This window comes from Trichosurus vulpecula, chromosome 5, assembly GCF_011100635.1.
Source record: "Trichosurus vulpecula isolate mTriVul1 chromosome 5, mTriVul1.pri, whole genome shotgun sequence".
Taxonomy (NCBI): Eukaryota; Metazoa; Chordata; class Mammalia; order Diprotodontia; family Phalangeridae; genus Trichosurus; species Trichosurus vulpecula.
Genome location: NC_050577.1, coordinates 266,438,132 through 266,458,937, shown reverse-complemented (window position 1 = coordinate 266,458,937; position 20,806 = coordinate 266,438,132). Strand labels below are relative to the sequence as shown.

The 20,806-nt window shown below is 47.8% G+C and overlaps 1 protein-coding gene across 3 annotated transcripts; it reads right to left on the bottom strand.

Annotated features, from left to right (window-relative positions):
* Positions 1-633: 633 nt before the first annotated feature.
* SMARCC2 (SWI/SNF related, matrix associated, actin dependent regulator of chromatin subfamily c member 2) lies at positions 634-20,513 on the bottom strand. Of its 3 annotated transcripts, none has more exons than XM_036759428.1 (29): positions 20,316-20,513; positions 17,651-17,770; positions 17,209-17,294; positions 16,604-16,685; positions 16,414-16,506; positions 15,686-15,755; positions 15,318-15,387; positions 14,937-15,012; positions 13,880-14,011; positions 13,662-13,777; positions 13,306-13,430; positions 12,570-12,629; positions 12,316-12,353; positions 11,963-12,093; positions 11,291-11,362; positions 9,786-9,899; positions 9,418-9,571; positions 8,702-8,794; positions 8,368-8,487; positions 8,170-8,232; positions 7,635-7,893; positions 7,240-7,401; positions 6,946-7,010; positions 6,582-6,717; positions 6,326-6,492; positions 5,659-5,793; positions 3,823-4,204; positions 2,755-3,186; positions 634-2,133 (listed from the first exon to the last, which is right to left on the bottom strand). In XM_036759428.1, the coding sequence occupies exons 1-29, from the start codon at positions 20,424-20,426 to the stop codon at positions 2,057-2,059; spliced, it is 3,741 nt and encodes a 1,246-aa protein (XP_036615323.1). In that variant the 5' UTR covers positions 20,427-20,513; the 3' UTR covers positions 634-2,056. The 3 variants fall into 3 exon arrangements, with proteins under 3 accessions (XP_036615323.1, XP_036615325.1, XP_036615324.1); XM_036759430.1 differs by having other exon boundaries at positions 3,103-3,186; XM_036759429.1 differs by having other exon boundaries at positions 6,946-7,007.
* Positions 20,514-20,806: the final 293 nt, after the last annotated feature.

Here is a 20,806-nt window from a genome sequence, read left to right as displayed (position 1 = left end):
AGGATTTAGTCAAAGGTCCGAACTTGACCTAAGAGGGCCACGCTTGGCCTCGAGGCTGGAAGTTCTCCACCCCTGGCTTAGGGAAACAAGAGGTGGTCCCAGCTAGTTGCCTTCAAACAGGTAGAAAAAGGAAACAACCATACCTCCTGCCTAAGCTAATAAAGGCTCAGTGCTCATTCCTGTCCACAACAGTTGTTCTTTGCACCACCCTCCCGAATGAACTGGTAGCTGCAGATGAGCCCCGTTCAAACTGGGCCAACTACGTCAACCAATCTCAGGTCCTAGCAAATGGAAGACGGAGTTCCCACATCCTAATATGGAAAGGACAGAAGGCCTCTAGTCCCTAAAAGGTTCAAGGAAACTAAACTTTGTTTGGGAGGGACTACACAGGCCTAGAAAAGCTTTGTCTCTGTAGCTTTGTCTACTGGCCCAAAGTATTCCGCCCTGGGTGGGGGAGACCCCACCTTTATTATCTCTTCAGAGAACTTTGGTTTCTCCTCCCAAAACCCTCACCCTGGAAAAAAGAAAACTTCCAACAAAAACTTTAAGGGAAAAAGTAAATTCTATATCCAGCCCATTCCACTTCTGGAATTAGAAAAGTCAAGTAACACAACACAGCAGGAACCCACAAAATGGAAGTGAAAAGCAAATTAATTTATAAAAAAAAAAGGAAAATTTACAGAAGACTTAACAGAAGGTGCTGAGCCACAGAAGGGAGAGTAAGTGTGGGTACATTGTAAAAGGGCACATGGAACAAAGGGCCCAGGTGGGAGAGACGGGTGTAGGGGGGTGCTGGCTCCAGGCGGAGGGCAGATTGAAGAGTCAGATTTGTCTTTACATCCAGGAGGAGTCAAGGAGAAGAATTCGGAGAGTGGGGAGAGCTGACGGCTAATGTCAACAGCTCTACGTTGCACCCCTCCACTTCCCTCCCTGAACGCCCCTGGTTCCAGAGATGATCACTTGTAGAAATGAATGTTTCTGGTGGTCTTGATGGGGGAAAGGGTTGAGATCATAAAAGGGAGGTGCTTAAGTGCTTTTTTAAAATTTTGGGTTTTAAAAACATTCCATCTTCTGTCAACTCTACCTTTCATTCCCTCTGGGAACGTATTTATTAAGTTTAGGGAGCTGAGATACAGACTCCAGTCCCCTCCCTACCATTTACTGAAGGACTCTAAACTCCCAAAGTATCTTTTCCCTGCCCCGCCCCCCACACACATATACACACACACTCACACACACATACACACTCTAAGCAGCCAATTAAAAAAAACACACACATAAAACTCGACATTTAGAGAGATTTGCCTAGCATGGGACAGGAGGGGAAAGGTGGGGAGGGCCTAAAACAGTGACATTATCTGAGGAAGCAGCAGCAGAGTTTATTCTCAATGATCTGGGGAGAGGACTGAATTGATACTCAAAAAGAGTTCGGGGAGGGGGGTGTGCTGAAGCTGGGGAAAGGGCAAGAAGCCCAGAGGCCACTGACTCCCCTCTAGAGTTCATGCTAGCACTCTTCCCCTGTTCTGGTTGATCAGAACCACCTCAACCTTTTTTTTTTTTAATTTGAGGAAGGGAAGGGGGAAAAGCTCTAATGTGTGGGTTTCCTCTCCCATTCCTTCTTTCCCTTTAAAAGTGTTTTTGAATTTATTATCTTTTTTAAAAAATTCCACAAAGCTGCAGTAAGAGGGGGATGTACCCCTAAGAAGTGGTTAATCAGAACCTGGTATAAATACCCACACCCAGTACCTCCCTACTAGCCCCTCTTCTCTGGTACAGTATTCTCCTATCCCCCTCCCCAGACATTATCTCTTTTAAATAAAAGTCTCGATACAATCAGATATAAATGGTGTGCCTTTGAGGCACAAACCGACATGGTAGGGAATGGGAAAGACGGACTTTCCTTACGTAGTGATGGGCTGTCCAGGCTGGGGAGAGGTCCAACTTGTAAAGGGGGTGGGGGGAGGCGGCACATTCTGTCCTTTGGGTGGGCAGGCTGTTCCAGGAGGCCAACTCTCCAAATCAGGAATGAGCAGAGAAGAGGTGTCCTGCTGGCTCCTCACTGAGAAGGTGGCACTGGAGTGACCGTGCCTGGGCTGGGGGCTGTGGGGTCTGGGGGTATTGGGGTGCCTGGGTCTGTGGAAAAGAGTAGGTCAATCAGCTGAACTGAAAGATGAAACTCAGATTCAGGCCACTACAGGATGGACAGATATAGAGCCAGGGGATGAAGCTCACGGTGCATGAGTAGGATACTTGCTACCACCTTGCTCTCCGTGGATAGCCCAATACTGATGGATGAGCTTGCTGTACCCCAAATCTTTCCCTGGCTCCCCTTGAGAAATCTAATAAGTGATCCAGGTCCACCTTGAGAGTGTTCACTAGCAGTTTAAGCTAGAGGTAGCTAAATCTCATGACAGGACATGAAATCAACATGCAAATAAGATGCCAGTCATGCAAATTAGTAACGGTTTCCAAGTTCACAGCTTAGGTGTCTGAAACGCAGCCCCTCTCTGACCCACCAGTAACAGAACCTAACTTCATCCCAGCTGTAACAGTTGCATTCCAGCAGGCTGGGGAGTGGTGGAGGAACATTAGAGGGTCCCCTTCTCCTGTGTTTGATATTACCAGAGTCAGAATGCAGCAATGAATGGGAAGCTCTAGTCCATCACTGACCTCTTTCCTATTTGTCCTGGATCCCACCACACGTCCCCTCACGCCACCCTTTCTCCCCCCAGTCCCCTCCTGGTCCCTTCTCACCTGGCAGCGAGCTGGCACTGGGCATGAAGTTGCCCTGAACAGCTGCCACAATAGCAGGGCTCTGGGCTGCAGCGGATCCCAGCCCTGGCCCGAGAGGCAAGGAGGATGGCATGGTGGTGGTCGCCGGCAGGTTAGGATGCAGAGGGCTCGCCATGGACACAGGCAGGTTAGGTGGGGGGAGGGTTCCCGGGGCAAACGGGAGATGGTGGTGATGCCCATGCAGGTTAGGAGGAGGAGGGAGGTTAATATTGATGGAATCAGCTAGGCTACTAAATGGGATGATGGATGATGGAGGAGGAGGAAGAGGAGGAGGTGGCATGCTGAAAGGCAAACCCAAAGGAGCATTACCGGCCACGCTCGGGTGCCCACTGCCTGGCACTGCCCCCGGTATCATTGAGGGAGGAGTTTGTTGGCTAGGGAACGGTGAGGGGCCTAGAAAAGAAAGATGATGGTGTTAGGAGTTAAATACATTTTCTACCCAGTTTGCTTGGCCAAGACACCCCATTGTCTCCTGTATTGCATCTTTCCCTTTCCTGACATGAGGGAAGGTGCAGATATCTCCATATGACTTCCCTCCATAGTACTATAGTGGAAAGAATAATGAATAGTCAAGTATGGTTCCCAACTCCTATATCTTAATCTCCTCAAAGCCTCAGTTTCCTCATCTGTAAAATGGAGATAAGAATATCCCTATACCCATTGAGAAGTTATTGTCATAAGATAAATATCAATTCTAAAATGTTATGTGGATGTCTATTATTATTAGCTTTACAAGGAACGGGGCTGGGTGCTGCCAAGTGTGGAGGACAGATAAAGTACTTGCCAGTTAGTGACCTCTACTGGCTTACAGATGAAACATAATTTGACCACTTGACACATACTTGAGCTCGCTCATCCACTTCATTCCCTTTACCCAGTTCCTAAAGAGGGGGCCCTCAAATATTTAGTGTTCAGGGATCCCTAACACCAGTTATGCTATGTCCAACAGACAGTGGCCTCAAATGTGCCACAATCCAACCACCATCATGAAATCAGTAAGTTCTGGGACACAACCTGATTATAACTCACCGTGGGGTCCAGTGGGAGGTGCTCCAGGTGGGACTGTTCCCGGCTGGGGAGCTCCGGCTGGTTGTAGCTGTTGTGACCCTGAGGCTGACCCCGTCTGTCCCATCTGTTCAGTGGGGGCCAAGCTGCCAGGTGGGGCCCCGGTACCAGAAGGGGTAGGGGCTACAGAGGGTGGAGCCACAGCCAAGCTGTGGGCAGGGGGTGGCACAGAAGCTCCTGTGGGTTGTACTGGCTGGGAGCCAGGGGGTAAGTTTGGGGGAGGCTGCTGTTGCTGTTGGTGCATCTGCTGGAAATGCTGCTGCCGTGCCCTCATCTCTGCATACTTCAGTTGTTCCATGTGGAAGGCCTGTCTGTCAGCCAGGAGCTGTTGCCTCTGGTACTCCAGCTGTCAATGTTATTTGGGCATCATTATTCCAGCTCAGGAGATGACAGAAGCAACACCCTGACACCCTCATTAAATTATCTTAGGATGGTTTCATATTTGTTCAGCATATAAAATCCAAATCCCTATGCCTGATTTCCAAAGTATCTCCAACAACTGTGCTTATGGGCTATTATAGCATATCACAGTTATCTGTGGTGGTCTCTCCTCCCCCACTAGACTCCGGAAGTTCCATGAAGGTAGCATCAGGTCTCATCTAAACCTCTTATTTCCCCAGCCTGTAGCACAAGGCTTTGCATATGGATGTTAACATTTGTAGAATGAGAGAAGAAATGAATAAATTGCTTGCTTTACTAGGTTCCCTTCTCACATTTCTTTAGCCTAGATCAGCTAATTTGCATGCCATCTTTTTCACATGACTTACTCATTCCTACTCTGTGGTCTCTAAATATTACTACTAGGATTTAGGGCTTGCCTATTCTCTCTCTTTCTCTCTCCCCCTCCCCTCCTAATCCCAAAGACTGGGTCTCTCCACCTTCCCAAGACTAGAGTGCAAGGGGCTACTCACAGGTCTAATCCCCCTAGTCTGCACAGAAGTATGAGCTACTCCACTCCCACCTTAGGTCAGTTCTCCCCTCCTTAGGCAGCCTGATGGGCCCTTGCTTTTGGGGGCTAACCATACTGGTCCAAACTTAGTGTAGACACCTAGTGAGCCCAGACCCCTGCAGCTCGGAACTCCAGAGTTCTAGAGATCCACCAGTCTCAGCCTCTCCCATAGCTGGAATTATAGGCATGCACCACCATGCTCAGCTGTCTGTCCCCTTCTTCAAAACCTAATACAGAGTTCCCTGACCCCAGGAAGCTTCAACAACTAATCCACAAACATTTATTAAGTGCCTTCTTTGTGCTAGCTACTGTGCTTGGTGGTGGGGCTACAAAGACAAAAACTGAAACTTTCTCATCTCAAGAAGGGCAACATATACATATGGTTTCACAAAGGTGGCACCTGAGTTCTGCTCTAAAGGCTGATCCCTGTAAACTGAAGTCCTTGGGACTCACCTACTGAACATATTAATTTGCATTATAGTACTTTGCATTTATTAGTCATTTTGCGCATCATTCCTTGATCTCCTCACAAAGGTCACCATTATTTCCTATACTTACCTTTTCATCATTAGCCTCTTCAGCTCCTTCCCCAGCTCACATTCTCAACATTAACCCCACCCTCCACCCTTCCTTCACTCACCTTCACTCTCACACCCACTGCCTCTCTTTCCTCTTAGCTGCCTTGGGCCGACTTTCACCTGCTCTGGCCTTGGCTATTCTCCACTTCTCAGGAGCCCTGCCAGATACTGTTTTCTGCTCTGCAGCTTCACTTCCTGTCCTAAACTGAGACATTGGCTCATGATGGGGGTGCTTCCAGAGATTCTGCTGAGTCCCTGGGGGAGGCTACTCACGGCCTCTCGCTCCCGGTCCATGATAGTCTCCAGCTCTTCAAAGTGCCGAAGTTTGATCTCCAGCTTCTTCATCTGGGTCTCCACTAGCAGGGCCACTAGGGACTTGATCTTTCTCTCTTCAACTGCAGCCAAGTGCTGGGGGAAGGGCAGAAGAGGCCACTGTGAGGTGTTCATTGGGGAGACCCCAATAGTTAGAAAGACAAGAAAAAATCTGGCAACTTCTAAGAGGTCACCAACTAGCTACAGTTCTGCTCCAATTCGGAGTTTGACATTTTAAAAAAGATATGCAAAAACTGGGGTAGACATCAAAGAAAAGAACCAAAGACCCTGACAAACAGAAGCAACAACGAAAAGCTAGAAGAGGTTAGATTATTTAGGACAGAGAAGTAACTAAGGTGCCCCAAATGTAAGTTTTGGTCTACAAATGATGGCCACCTACCATTTCCCATCTCTATTAAGGATAATAAGGAAATGGTAGCAGAAAAGAAGGAGATGAAAGAGCATAAAGAATTTCCTATGAGTAGTGAAGAGATAGAAGAGAATGCCAGCTCCTCCCAAAGAAAACCTAAAGCAAAAGAATGACCCCTAGACAACTCAGGCTGGTTGTTCTGGGAATCTAAACTCGTGTGATTTGAAGGCACTGGGGACCCTTAGACCAATGCCTCACCTTGGCTTTTACAGCAGCCGCAGCCAAGGCAGCAGCAGCTGCAGTGGAGAGATTGCCTTCGCCAATGTCCCGCTCTACCTTGGTTTTCCTCTCACCCTCAGACTCAACCACATCCTTTAGCACCTCCTCCTGTCCTTCCTTTGGCTCCTTCTCTTTTTCCTGGTCAGCTTGAAATGGGAAAACAAAGATTAAGTCCACCCTGTGGGTCCCCATCCTTCCTTTCTAGACTCTCGATCCACCCATCCCAAAGCCTCACCCATGGGGTCCCCATCACTCTTCTCCGACTCTTTCTCAATGTCACCTTCCTTCCCCTTCTCTTCCTCCTTTTTGGGTGCTTCACTTGGTTTATCCTTTACTTCTTCCTCTGTGGTAGCACCTCCTTCCCGTGGTTCCTGAAGTCCCGATGGAAAAATGGGGCAGAAACAGCATCAATATAGATCTGAATCTCATATGAACATCGTCATACCCTAACCTGAGTACCCAAGTTTATTCTTCTGCCTTGAGAAAGGATAATTTGGGGAGATGAGACATTCCACAATATTTCATGATAGTTTCCACTTGCTTTCTGCCTCACAGTCTAGCCAGACCACCATCCTAAGAAGAGGTCAGTGCTGCCGTACCTTAGGCTCTTTTTTCTCCTCTGCAACCTGCCCTTCTGTCCGAGTCTCATCAGTTCCACTTTCTTCTGTAAAAAGGGGAAGAGAAAATAAGAAATGTGACATACAGAGGTACTGTCTATTACTAATTTCCAATTTACCCATTCTACCAGTCAGAACTGCAGGGTGAGGACAAATGAAGGGCTGTCGGAAATTATTCTTTACGATCCTTACAAGGGACCTCACTAGTTAGAGAAAACACACTAGGCCAGCTCTTAACACACTGCTCACAATGATGCTGAGAGGAGACATCCTTACCAATCCGATCAGGTTCATCAGAAGTGGTTCCTGCAATGCCGCTACTCTCCAAACCAAAGGATGGGTCTGCCTTGCCTGTCATTTTGGCTGCTTCCTCCACCTTGCGAACATGGGCCTCCACCAGGGCTGTGGGAACTTCCTCTTTCATCTTGGAGAACTCTTCTGCAATGTCCAGAAAGGACGATTGGTAGTCCACATCATTAACCCTGACAGCCTTGAGTGTCTTCCCCACCCCAGAGGGAAAGATTAGCACATCTATTACTCTTAAAGACCCTGTGCAGAGTCCATCTGTTTGGAGTTCTGGATTGCCCCCTGAGCCAGTGAGGCAGGTAAATCAGACAACTGCTGATGCAACTGGTTGTGGGAACAGGCAGAAAACACCCTCTCTACGTTACCTAAGGCTGACTTGGCAGCAGCAGAAGCCACTCGGGGGTCAACCACAGAGGCCAGGAAGGCAACAGTGCTCATGACGGGATTACCAGACTGGCTGAAGGGGATAGGCTGGTAGGCAAGGGGCCCCAGTGAAGCCTCTGAGTCCTCTAGGTACGGGTCCTCAATGGGCAAACGGAGGAAGTGCAGTATACATTCATCCTGTGTGCGACTCCCTACATGCTCTGACACCTTGTTCCAGTCGTCTTTGTACATCTCTAGTGCCTGGGAATGGGGAAAGTCATGACCTAGCTGGGCTTTCTTCCCTCTTTGTCAACAGCCCTCTCCCAGGCAGCACCAAGAAAGGGGGATGAAGAGTATGAGGTAGTCCTCCATTTTAATATCAACACTCGTTAACTAATTTGTTAATGGATTGATGGTTCGAACTCTGATTGCTAGAATTCTCAGGTGCTTGGTGAGGGAGAAAGTCTAAAAGGGGAGAATGCTGCAGTAACAGCCAAGGTTCAGGACAGAACACAATGCCCTCAATGCCCCAATTACCTCCAGAAGAAGTAGTGTCTCCTGTTCTGTCCACTCACGGGTTGCACTGGCTGCAGCCTTGCTCTATACGGGATGTAGGAAAGGGTAAAAGGAAAGAAGACAGGCTCTATACAAGGAAGTAGGCTTCCATTACCGATTGCCATGCAATCTACATGCTGGTCCCCTTTCTGTCCCTGCATCCCACACCAAATTTCAAACCTTGGAGGGTACATTCTTTTTGGTGTACATATCTGTCCGTAGTCCAAAATTTTGCATGTCTGTTGGTTTCTCTTTGCCTTTGTCAGGAAAGTTGAGCATTTGCTGGGAAGCTGAGGTTTGCTGTTATGAGGAAAGATCAAACAAAGACAGGGCAGAGTAAGAACAAGGAATGGAGAGCTTCCTGCCCAAGCTCCATGGTTAATAGAGAGGTTTGTTTTTCTTTCCCACTATTTCAGCACCACATGTCTCCATATCCATTCCACCTAAGGGAGGCCCCTCTTTCTTACTTCATAAGGGGTCAGCAGGAAGTTGAGGGGTGCTATACTCCACCTACCAGCTCAGGCTTTCCCTTAGCTGTCTCCGGTACCAGGTCATCTAGTTCTTTGCCTTTTCGCCCAGTCTTGTTGTCAGCATCAACCTGTCGGCCCTGGTGGACAAAACTTGGTGTCATGGGTACTACTAGGCAGAGGAAATGGTGTGGAGTCCATAGGAAGGGGGACAGCTCTCCCTGAGCAATGCTGCCCCTTCATTCCATTACAGTATTTGTATAGGTTTCTCTATAGGTATGCCTAGAATACTGACCTATAAGTCAAGAGACCTATTATATTCTAAGCTCTGGCTCTACAAATTTTATGCGGCTGAGCTTTTCTAAGCCTTTTTTATAGGTAAAATGGAGATGATGGATCTACTTGCCCTATATTCCTCAAAGGGCTACTCTGAAATAGCTAAAATGCCTAACAACAAAAACATTTTAAAAGCTTTCTGTGAACTCTTTATTTTCTATTTTTCCATACATGTATCTTGTCTCCATATTAGATAATCCACCCCCTTGAGGAACTTTTCCTTCCTTTGTATTTTCACATAGTACAAGGATAATATTAAACACATGGATACCTGACTTGCCTGGTCCCTTTTATCTCATGAGAAAGCAAAACTGCAAATATCCCTGGCCACCAATTTACCCCATTCTCAAAAACCAGAAATGGAAAGTCCCAGGATTCCAGTTTGTTTCCCCCCCCCAACCTATTCCCTTTAGCACCTCACTCCTACCTGGGGTGTCTTAGGCTGTAGTGGTACCAGCCCTGAGGGTGTGTCAGCTAGGACATGGAAGTGAGAAGTGGGAGGGGGTCCCATGGGAGTTGGTCGGCTCTCTGCATCCACCTGGTAGTTGATTAGACCCCACTGTTCCAGGAAGGCATGGACCCTGTGAGGGCCAGGAAGCAGAGAAAGAGGTCATTCCAGGGCACTCACAAAAGTGGAGCGAGTGATTTCTTTCTGTTTCTTCCCCTTCTTTCCCCACAGTTCATCTACCTGGGATTTCTACTTCTGCCCAGAGACACTTGAGGGCAACCTGGACTCAGGTCTGGCAAGGGAAACCAACATCCTCACTACCTTCTTTCACCAATCACAAGTCCTACCTCATGATGGCACAGACATCACCTGCCAGGTTCCGGCGGCAGGCAGTGGAGGTGAGGTACTCTTGAGGGTTCAGTCGGTAGGTGTCAATCATGAAGTTTCGATAGGCCAGGTAGCTGGGAGAATGTAAGAAGTGTTGGTAAGAGGAAAGGTGGCTGAAGGGCAGGAAAGGGAAGACAACTGTTCCTGAACAAGGGAGACAAGTTAAACTAAAGGGCAAACAAAGAGAGCCCAAATATAAGACTGGTACCAACCTATTAAAGTTAAAACACACACCCTTCTTTTCTGTTGACATCAGTAAACTACAAATGTAGAAAGCAGTATATGCTAACAGTGGAGATCACTCTATTAGATCACAGGCTCCAATGCAGAGCTAGAAGGGACCACAGAGGCCCCTGAGTCCAACCCTCTCATTTTGTAGGTGGTTTTGCTTAACTGTTTTCAAGGACTGTAATTATTTAGGCAGGGGATATTCATTGGAAATTGTAAAAAAAAACTGATAAATTTTTTTTTCAAATAGTCAAGCAGAATATAGCTTAGAGTATGCAAGCTGAACGCATCTCAAGTATATCTCAGCCAATGGGAGACAGGGACAGGGACGACACCAGGGTTGGCATGTGGAAATCTAAAATGGCCCAAGTCTTTGCTTTCGTATATTCCCCTTGTTGCCCTCGATAATCACTCTTTAACTCCCTTTTTCAAGGGCCCAGTGTCCCCCTGTTCTCTCTCTTTATCAAAACTTACTCTGAGAAAATTCAATTCCACTAACACATGTTAGAGTTGTTACAATGTTACATGCTGTTTTGGGTGCCAGGGATAAAAAGATGAAAAAGAACAATGTCCCCCTTAAGGAATTTATGATCTAATTGAAGAACTGAAGAGAACAGGAGACGTGACATGACATCCATGAGAATGATACAAGGTAGAATGTCATCAAGGAAAAGAAGAGATCAAAGGAAAGTACTAAAAGAAAACTTGAGGAGGAAGAGATGACTTTCAGCTCAGGGAAGAGCTAGAATGAGGGAGGCTTCAAAAAGGGATGGAGGCTGCTTCATTCAAAGCATAACAAGAGAGCTGCCTCATACACAGAGCCTGTCCAGATTCCTCCCGTCGTTGATGCTCTCCCCATCTCAGAATTGCTTCACACAACTGTGTCCTGCATATGATGACCGTTTCTTAAGGGTAAGGACTTTGGAAGAAGGCTCAGCTGTCAGAGATTGACTCTTCAGAATCATAACCCTGCTGTTTCCTCTCTTGGAGGTCTTTATATTCTTGTTATCATTAGTTTCAGAGTGAAGAGATTTGTCCGGTGTTAAAGGAATCTCAAGCAAGTGTTAGAATAGACTTAGAGGGGCTGGGGAAGCCTTTCAGAAACCCCAACAATGCACCACTCAAACCTACAGGTTAGACCAGCCCTAAGCGATACCCCCCTCACTGCCCCCTTCCCTTGACACTGGAAACACTGACACAGAAAGTAGTGGAAGAACAAAGGTGGAGGCTTCCTTACATCTCTGGAGTCTTGGATTTGTTCTTGCCATTGAAGAATTCTGGCAGAGCCCTCCTCTCAATAGCGTGGACGCTGTAAAAGAAAGCAGGGTGGCTTTAGGAGCTGGTGGATAGAGGCGAGCTGTTGAGAGCAAAGACTGGGATCAGATGTGGGATTTAGACTTAGAAGGGTGTTCCTTAATCATAAAGTTCATCTCCTATTCTGAGTATGAGGAAACTGAGATCTATAGACGTTAAGTGAGGCAGCTAGGTGGCACAGTGAGTACAGCACCCGCCCTGGAGTCAGGAGGACCTGAGTTCAAATCCTGCCTCAGACACTGGACACATGTACTAGCTGTGTGACCTTGGGCAAATCACTTAACCCCAACTGCCCTGCCCAAAAGCAAAAAAACAATAACAGATATAGACATTAAGTAACTTGCCCAAGCTCATACAGGTAGTAAGGAGTAGAACAGAACATGAACTAGACACCAGATCCTCTAACTCCAAATCCAGAGCTCTTTTTACTACATTGGACGGAGGAAAAAGCGGCCAAAATTTGAAGTAGGAAGGATGGAGGTAAGGTGTTTGGGAGAGCTTCTTGGCCCGAGGGCTACAGACAAGGCTGGGTAAGCTTTCAGAATATGAGTGCTCTCTTCTAGCTGGGTTAGAGCGGAAGCGGAGATCCTATTACCTATTATAGTCAAACCAGGCCGCGTAGCTAGGGATGATGATGTGGTGAGTCTGTTCGGTCACGTTGTCTTCATGAAGGTCAGGGTTCTTTGCCTGTTCACCCTTGTTGCCAGTGCTGCTCTCGTCCTCATCCTAGAAGCGTGGAGACTGCTGACTACGTAGCATTCCCTTTCTTCGTTTTCCCAACTCCCATTTCTCCCACAATCTGGTAAGTGAGGACAAGGGGCTAAGGGCTCCAGGGCCCTATGAGAGCCAGAGGCTTGAAGACCCTAGATGGGAGATCCTGGGCAAGGCTGGATAGGGAGAGTTTTGTAATCCCATAATTGCCGTTGTTGTAATTATTACTATCCCCACCTTGCCTGTGGTCTCCATGCTCTCATCCTCCTGTTCATCTGGAATGGAAAGAGCGGAGTGCGGAGTAAAGGTTAATCTTCTGGTAGCACAAGGGTAAGAACCACACCCAAGAGATCCTCCCACCTGGGCAGGCTCATCTGGAGCAGAGGGGGTAGCCAGGCCCGTAAAAGCTCCTCTCTTCCTCTAGCAAAGGAAGCCACCCGTCTTCCCAACCCCAGGTGCTTCTTTATCCCTGTGAGCGTCTCCCTCCTTACCAAGATCAGTCATGGTGCCTCCTTTAACTGGTGCCGACTCTGAGTCCTTTTTGGTATTGACTATGTTGAGATAGAACTATAATTTATTACATAGCTCCAGCTCCACCAAGCCCTCTCCCTTTCTTCTTCTTCATCATCATCATCATTTATACAATGCCCACTCTGTGCCAAGTACTGTGCTAGGTAAGAACTTTACAAATATCTCATTTGGTCCTCATAACAACCCTGAAAAGAAGGTGCTGTAAATACCCCCATTTTACAGATGAGAAAAATGAGACCAACAGATTAAATGACTTGCCCAGGGTCACACAGCTAGTTAAGTGTCTGAGGTCACATATGAGCTCAGATCTTCCTGGTTATCCCTTCCCCTTTCATCAATAGCTCCTCAAATCCCACCTCCTTTATATCATTCTTAATTAGATAAAAGTAACTTCTTCCATTCTAATTTGATCTAAAATGCACTTGCCTCAACAACTTTATTCTCTTCTCTGTGATATTCTTCTCAGTCCATCTGTCTGTCCTAAGGACTACAAACCCTTAAATGGCAGGGACTAGGTCTGATTACTCCACAGTGCACAGTATCCCACACAAAGAAGTGCTGAATGGGGGGTTCTCAATGAGATGACAGCTCTAGCCACCAGCTATATCTAGGGGACATTCAGGAAGAGGGGTCTAGGCATGGTGACAGAAAACTAGGGAAAGAGAATGGAAGCTAGGAACCCAGGTGAATACTTACCTGTCTTGGGCAGTGTCACTTCCTCAACATTGGGGACTGGTGAGGGCTCATCCATGTCCTTGGTCAGATCCTCTTGTTCTTCTTCTCGATGTCCACGCTTTGATTTAGTATAAGGTGTTGAGGGACTATACATGATAGAGAGAGGTAAAAAAAAAGTCAATTTCATCTTGGTAAAAGTCCCTGGAAGGATCCACAGGGAAGAAAAGCAGGAGAGTCCTCAAGGTAATCGCTAAGTACAAGGAAAGCTTCCCAAATTGTAGGATGATGAAAGACAGCGCCAGTTTTTTCCTTAGGAGAGCTGAGTTTGAGCAGCTTTTACTTAGGGACAACGAACAAAAGCGAGGGCAGTCACGTACCCCTTCTTTGCATTTTTCTTTTTGGCTTCAGGGGTTGGAGAAGGGGAGGGAGAACGCTTCCTTTTCTTGTAGTTACTGCCCTTCTTGTCCCGCCTGTCTGAATCTGGGCTGTTCACCTTGATACGAGGAATTGGGATCCATGTTAGAAGATACATTCACAGAAACAGGCGCCCATAGTGGGCACACTCAGAAGGGGAAGAAGCAGCAAGACGTCTCACCTCATCCGTCAGTGTCTTAGCTGAGATCTTCTTACGGCGAGATACAGGGTTTTTGTCATCATTCACTTCGTAGTCTTCTTCATTCATCCACTCGTTGAAAGTATCCGTGTCAAGAATCCATTTAGCATGAACCTGCAGAGCAGAAGCCACACTCAGTAAGGCCTATGTGAGGCTTGCTCCGCTTCCCAGCTTGGCCAGGGACTATGCACCTCAATTGGTTCGAAACCTCTGATTTGCTCTCAAAGAGTAAGCCTAGATCCCCAAACAGGGCAAAGTAGAAGAATACCTACCTCTATGCCTGGAATGAATTCTCTCCCCGTTTTCAATTGCTGAAATCTTTCTCTTCCTAGACTTGCATGGGCTTATGCAAAGTGTATTGTGTACAAAGTAACAGCAATATTGTAAGATGATCAGCTGAGAATGACTTAGCTATTCTCAGCAATACAATGATCCAAGACAACTCTGAAGGACTTGTAATGAAAAATACTATCTATCCTCAGAGGAAGAACTGATTGTATCTGAATATAGATTGAAGCACACTTTTTTAAATTTGATTTTTCTTGAGGTTTCTTTTGTCTATGTTTTCTTTCCCAACATGACTAGTATGGATATGTGTTGCCTGACTATACATGTATTGTATATTGAATCGCTTGCCTTCTCAATGAGAGAGTGGGGTTGGGGAAGAAGGATGGGAGAGAATTTGGAACCCAAAGTTTTAAAAATGTACGTTAAAAATTGTTTTTACATTATACTGGAGAAAAGTAAAATACTAAATAAAAAAGAAAACTAAAAATTAAAAAATCCTTCTCTTCCTGCAAGGCCCAACACAGGTGTCCTCCCAGCTGAAAGATATCACTGCTTATGTCTCAAAGTTTATGGGATCCTTTATCTGGACCTCTCTTTTGCCCTGTCATAATTATTTGTGTATAGACCATGAGCAACTTAGTTAGATTATAAAGTAAAGGGCAGGGATAATTGTTTTCCCTCTTTTCATCCCCAACGTATCCAACACAATAGGTGCTTAATAAACGTGTATTAAACCTATTGCACTAGTTACCTTCCTTGGTTTCTCAGGTGTGGGTGCATCTTCTACAGAAGCTTCAATTTCACTTGCTGGAATCCAGGTGTCATAACTGTCATGGGAAAACCGAGAATGACATTGCACAAATGAGAGGAATATATGAGGAGAAAATCATATACAGACACTTTTCTTTTTATCTTTTAAGCTCCAAATAACTAATTCAACACAAAGGGCTCTTTGGGCATCTGAAAATCCCTCCGACCAGAATCGCTGATTCTGAATGCCTCTATACCATCTACGTACCAGCTACCAGTCCCACCAAGGTTGGCTGCATGCAGATGCTCTGTCCAACGTTACAGGACTTCTGAGTCTGACTGATGTTCCTAAAACCCCTGAGGGGTCAGAGCCAGATCTCACCTGTCAGGATAGTAGCCCCAGTGCAAAAGAACTTGTTTGTCCCTCTTCATGACTGGCCGTACCCATTCCTCTGAGGGGAGGGAGGAAGGAAAAGAAGAAAGGAGTGTGAGCTGGGAATATGGGCAGAAAGTGAAGGAAAAGGGACCCAGAGACGAAGTTGAACCCCACTCCTGATATAGCAAGAGACTGGGCAAGAGGAATATTAGGGAGTCAGGGGACCCAGGGACTGGAAAGTCCCTCCAAGTCCTTTCTCCTTTGCCAGACTTTTCCCTGAGAGCAGAGGAGCAGAATGGTTTGGTTGATAAGGCTCTCTTCCTCAGTCTACAAACAGCAAGTTGACCCTGGGTAGGGGTCAGGTTGAAGCTTACCTTCCTCCAGGTTCCCAGGAACAGGGCATACTATATGGGAGGCATTGTTCTTATCTTCAGTGACTGTTCCCTGAGATCAGAATAAATCAATACTTCAGGCAGGAAAAAGTAAATATGGTTCACTCTCAATGATCTCTGCTAATAGGAGGAAGCAAGGCCGCGTCCAAAATAAATGAGAGTCCAAGTCTCAACTCTAAATGGATCCTTTAACAGTGGATTTGCCTTTCTATGGGTAATTTTCTTTGGATGATATTATAATTAGTCTAAACTCCCTAGGGACATATAAGTTCAGTGACAGAGGAAAACAGCTAAATATTTATTAGGTAGTGAGGAAAAACCTATATAGGATTTAAACACTTCTGAAGACAAGCTGTGAATGAAAAAAATTCAAAGTCAATTTACTTAATTGCAAATACTAGTTCGATGTTCTATGTCAACTAGTCATTTCACATACTATCTTTATGTAATAAAGGTATAAGACTAACCCCTAGACTGGTAATATAGATCCCCAATTATTGCTTGGGGATGGGCAGAACAGAGACTGAAAGAGGCTCAATGTCTTGGGTTTCCCCTTTTTCCTATTTCTTTAGGTAGAGAGGAGGGCAGCAAGGACTAGCCTGGGGGTAGAAAACATGAGCCCTTCAATGCTACTTCTTAGGCAGAAAGATTAAAAAGGGAAAAAAAAAACCATGGAATTTCACAGGGGTCCCTCAGGTACATCTATTTACCTGATGCCTTTTGATAATGTCCTTCAATTTCCCTAGCAGCTTAAGGTCAATCTCAGGGTGTAGGAAAATATTGGGTCGAGCCAAGCAGTTATTCTGTAGGAAGGACAAGCAGACAATTAGGTGTTTGGAGCATTCTGAATTCTCACTGCAGGGTAAGGAAGGAGCCAAGTGGGACACTCTTAGATGTTACCTGCACAAGGGACTTCTCAATGGTCATGAACATTTCCACGTTGCGGTCCATGCGGGATGGATTCTGGAAATCGTAACGCCGCCTTGTGGGAAGGCAAAAGCCCAGTGAGTGGCATGGCTCAGGCCTGGGGATGGGGGTGGGGGATGACACATGACTTCATAACTTGGGGAATTAAAGAAGGTACAAAAAGAGCCTCTAACTGGCAGGCCCCTGTGGCTGTGCCCAAGGCCAGCTGATCTGAAAGGCTCAGGCTCTCACCTGTTGAGATTTCCCTTGAACCCCACCCTCTTGCTAAGTCCTTTGGCTAGCCCACCTGTTTTGTTTTCTCACGTTGCTGTTGGGGAAAAACCTTAGCCCGTCTCCCCACTCCCAAACTGGACACAGATTCCTTTCAGAACACAAACTAAAAAATATGTTTAGTCTAAAGGAGAAAGAAAATGACACCTCAAAATAATTCCTGCTCTCCCACTACGTCAAACCCATTGACACTGCCACAATGAAATGGCCACTACCATTCCTAGCCATCCCCTTAGAAAACCCTGGGTGATAAGGAGGGTGGCCCATTCCCACCAAACTGAATCTAAAAAGATCTGAAGCTCTCTCACCATCCCTGGTCACTCTTGAACTTGTAAGCAGCTGCAAGGATATGACATAGGGAACCTCCTGCTTTGAAATCTAGGAAACATTTGATCTGCAAAACCAGAAGTGACATGTGGAAGAAGCAGCTGAAGAGGGAGTGGTAGAAGCTACCTACTCCCTCCCCCTTATCATCTCACTTCAGAAAGCAAAGTACAGTAATAATATCTGCCCCTAAACCGAGGGCATTTCTTCAACTATTTTATCCTTCCGAGGAATCCCTAGATAAGGGTAAAGTAGCCTAGGGGTAAATCGAGGTGCTGTGAGACAGGTATTACCTAAATGTGGCTGACTGGGCTAAGCCAGAAATACCCTAAGGTTGGCTGGGGAAGGAAAGATACAATACTTAAATGGCCTAGGTCCCTCCCCAGGTTGTTGGGATACCCACCTGCCTTGGCCCTGTAGACTCACCGGAAGCTTGGTAAGTGGTGCGTTGCTCACATGTTTGCCAAATACCTCCTCCTGGAACTGTAGCAATTGTACCACTAGGCTAGACAAGGACTTGTTGGTGGGTGGTTCAGCTTGGATGTACTAGGGAGAGAGGGATAAAGGGAATAATGAAGGCTCCCATTCTATCTCCCACAATCCCTAAGCTTGAGAGAGAAGCCCCTAGAAGGGTAGTAAGGTCAAGAGGAGACATTCTGGAAGCCTCTCTCCTCAGACAACAGCTAGAAACCATTTACGAAAAGAAGGCAGAAAGGAGGCACCTTCACCTAGTTCTAAGAGCAGCAGAAAGAGCTCCAGGAGATAAAAATTCTGCTGCCCGCAAATAACTGAAGTTGTTTAGTACTGAGTGCCCAAGAGGCAAGAATTTCCTTCTCTTTCTTGAGCTTCACTCTGTAATGTGAGCTACCAGGACCCTCTTATCTTGGTGCCACAACAGTACTCTGGGTCATAAAAGCCTCAGGTTTTATGGAATCCAGCCTGGGTGGAGGGGAGGGGAGGGGAGGGGAGGGGAGAGAAGAGCTCTTCAGGACTCACTGGACAGGATAAGGGTGTCCACTAACTTGTGGGAACCTTTTCCAGGGGGGAGAGAGGGAGAGATGAAAATCTTGGCAAAATTGCTTATTAAGAAAGGCAGGCCAAATGGAACTGTCACAAGATATTTTTGGAGGGGACTTTTTTGGGAGTCTGTTTATATAGATCCTCTAGAAGATAATACTGATGTAAGGAAGACCTTACTTATATCCTGCCTAATGGAGAAATAGCAGGCAAAAAGGTCTCCTATCCCTGAACAAACTAGCCTAGACAGAAGCCCTGGTAAGAAGGCAGGTGCCCTATAATATCTGTAGGCCCTTCAAAACAATCCTGGACTTTTTCAAACATCTCCTATAATACTCCTCTCCAAGAACTCTAGTCTTTAAACTCATGTTAAACAGAACCTCTAGGATTTCTTTTAACCTTCTGACCCCAGTTTCTTCCACCCCAATCACAGAGGATAGCATCCCTCTTACAGGGAGGCAGGGAGAATAGCTTCAGGGAAAGGCGAGGTCACAGGAGGGAAAGGTAAATGAGGGAAGTCCAGAAGTATAAAAGCAACACCAGATCACAGGCAGTCAATTCCTCCCAGAATCCACTGAATAAGCCCCCAGCTTATTCTCCCTCCCACAGGTCAAAGGTAGTAACTGCCTGGAAATCAGAGCCCCACGCTGAGCGAAGACAAGCAACAGATGGAGCAGCTGACTGTCAGGATTCTGACACCTGGAGAGACCCTAGAGAACAAGGTTAGCTTGTATCCAAGTGTATCCAGCAACCTGAGGAAAGAGGTTTCACACACCGGAACTCTCCCAACAGTACCACCACGTACAACCACCAACAGGAAGCAAGGATGGGTAGAGAGAATTTGAAAGCCGAAAACCAAGGGGAAAAAACACAAAACTTGCCTTCCCCATTGGAAGAAAGAGGGGCCAGGGTGAAGAGAAGAGGAGCAGATTCTTCCCCGAGAATCTGATTGTGGGCACAGAACACAATATAGGTGGATGCTGTCCTTTTATCAACCTTCCAGACAAAGGACATAACCAGGAAAGGCCGGTGGAAGAGGGGGAGAACTCTCCACAGACCTTTTGTTCACTCCCTCACTACCTCCAGTCTTGGGTGAAAGGTTGGGACTGGTCTCCCCACCGGGACCTCGAGTCAAGGAGGCCCAAAAGTGGGGATTTCACTGTGAATGCTGAGGAACTGCTTAAGAGAACCCCAATCTCCCGGCCTCTGGCTCCCAGACTGGCAAAGATATCCCCTTATATGGAGGCCAGAGAGCCAGGTAACAGCGTGGAGATCCTCTGCAGGCCAAGGAGCAGGAATGAGGCCTTCCCTAGGGGTGTCTGCTCCGGGGCTTTTCTGCATCCCCTTCTCCCAATACTATACACACACAAAGCCTCGGGGAGGCCTCGACTCCCGCGCCCCCCGCCCCCCGGGCTCTTGGGCACTGGGGCTGGCCCGGGGGAGGATCCAGTCGGCTTCTTCCTCCTCCCTCTCCCTGGCTGGCTCCCTTTTTTCTTGAGAATTTTAAATGAACCACAAAGAGGAAGACGATGGTATTACTAATCTTTTCATTGCGCTTTATGATTCGCAACGGGCTTTACATGTGTTATCTCAGAGGATGGTGGTGATGGGGGACTAATGGAATCAGGGACATTGGATTGGGGGCGGGGAGGTGACCGGGGGAAGGGGAGGGAATCAAACAAATAGAAGAAAACATGGGGGGGAACATGAGGTCTAGGAGTAAGGAGTGGGCAGCGGGGGAGAGGGCCAGGGTCATGGAGGGAGGGGGACGGTGGGGAGCAGCAGGGAAGGGGGCGGTGGAGCACTGGAGAGGTGGGTATCGGGGAGAGGGGACGGTGGGGCAGGGGACAGCGGAGGAGAGAGACGGCGGGGGAGGGGACAGCGGGCAGAGGCGGGCAAGGCCGGGCCCAACAGCTGGAGGTTGGCCCGCAGCATGTGGGGGTCGCGGGGACCCCCCACGGAGGGGGCGGTGGCGGCAGGGAGGAATCCAAGCGTCGCCCTTTGTCGCGCCCGGGGCCCCGGCCCGGCCTGGCCCGGCCCGGCCCGGCCCGGCGCGCTGTGCTCAGGCCCGTACCTTCTTGTAGTTCTTGCCGAGCCAGAGCCGCACGTTATCAAACTGGGTCACGGTGTCTGCGGCCTCGTAGTACTTCACGTTAGGGCCGCCATCCTTCTTCCGCACCGCCATCTTCTCCTGGCTCCCCCCCCCAGCTGCCGCTGCCGCCGCCACCGTCGCCGCCACCGCCCGCCCCGCTCCCTCGCCTCGCCTCCTCCTCCGCCCGCCGCCCGCAGCCGCCTGGGCCCAACGCAGCGCCCCCTGCCGGGCCCGGCCGGAGTGCTGGGAGCCCTCGGGAGGAAAGGGGGGAGTGATGGGGGGGTCAGTGAGGGGAGAGGGGAGTGACGGGGGGGGGGTCAGTGAGGGGAGGGACGGGGGAGTCAGTGAGGGGAGAGAGGACGGACGGGAGCGCTCAGTGAGGGAAGTGGGGAGTGACGGGAGGTCAGTTGAGGGAAGGGAGGAGTGACGGGGGGGGGTCAGTGAGGGGTGAGGGGAGGGACGGGGGGTCAGTG

Coding starts and splice junctions, on each gene's coding strand:
- SMARCC2 (XM_036759428.1), bottom strand. CDS start 20,426: ATGGCGGTGCGGAAGAAGGATGGCGGCCCTAACGTGAAGTACTACGAG. Junction 16,686..17,208: donor TTCAAGAGTGACCAGGGATG/GTGAGAGAGCTT, acceptor CCTTCCCACAAG/GCGGCGTTACGATTTCCAGA. Junction 12,354..12,569: donor AGGCACCATGACTGATCTTG/GTAAGGAGGGAG, acceptor TTTCCATTCCAG/ATGAACAGGAGGATGAGAGC.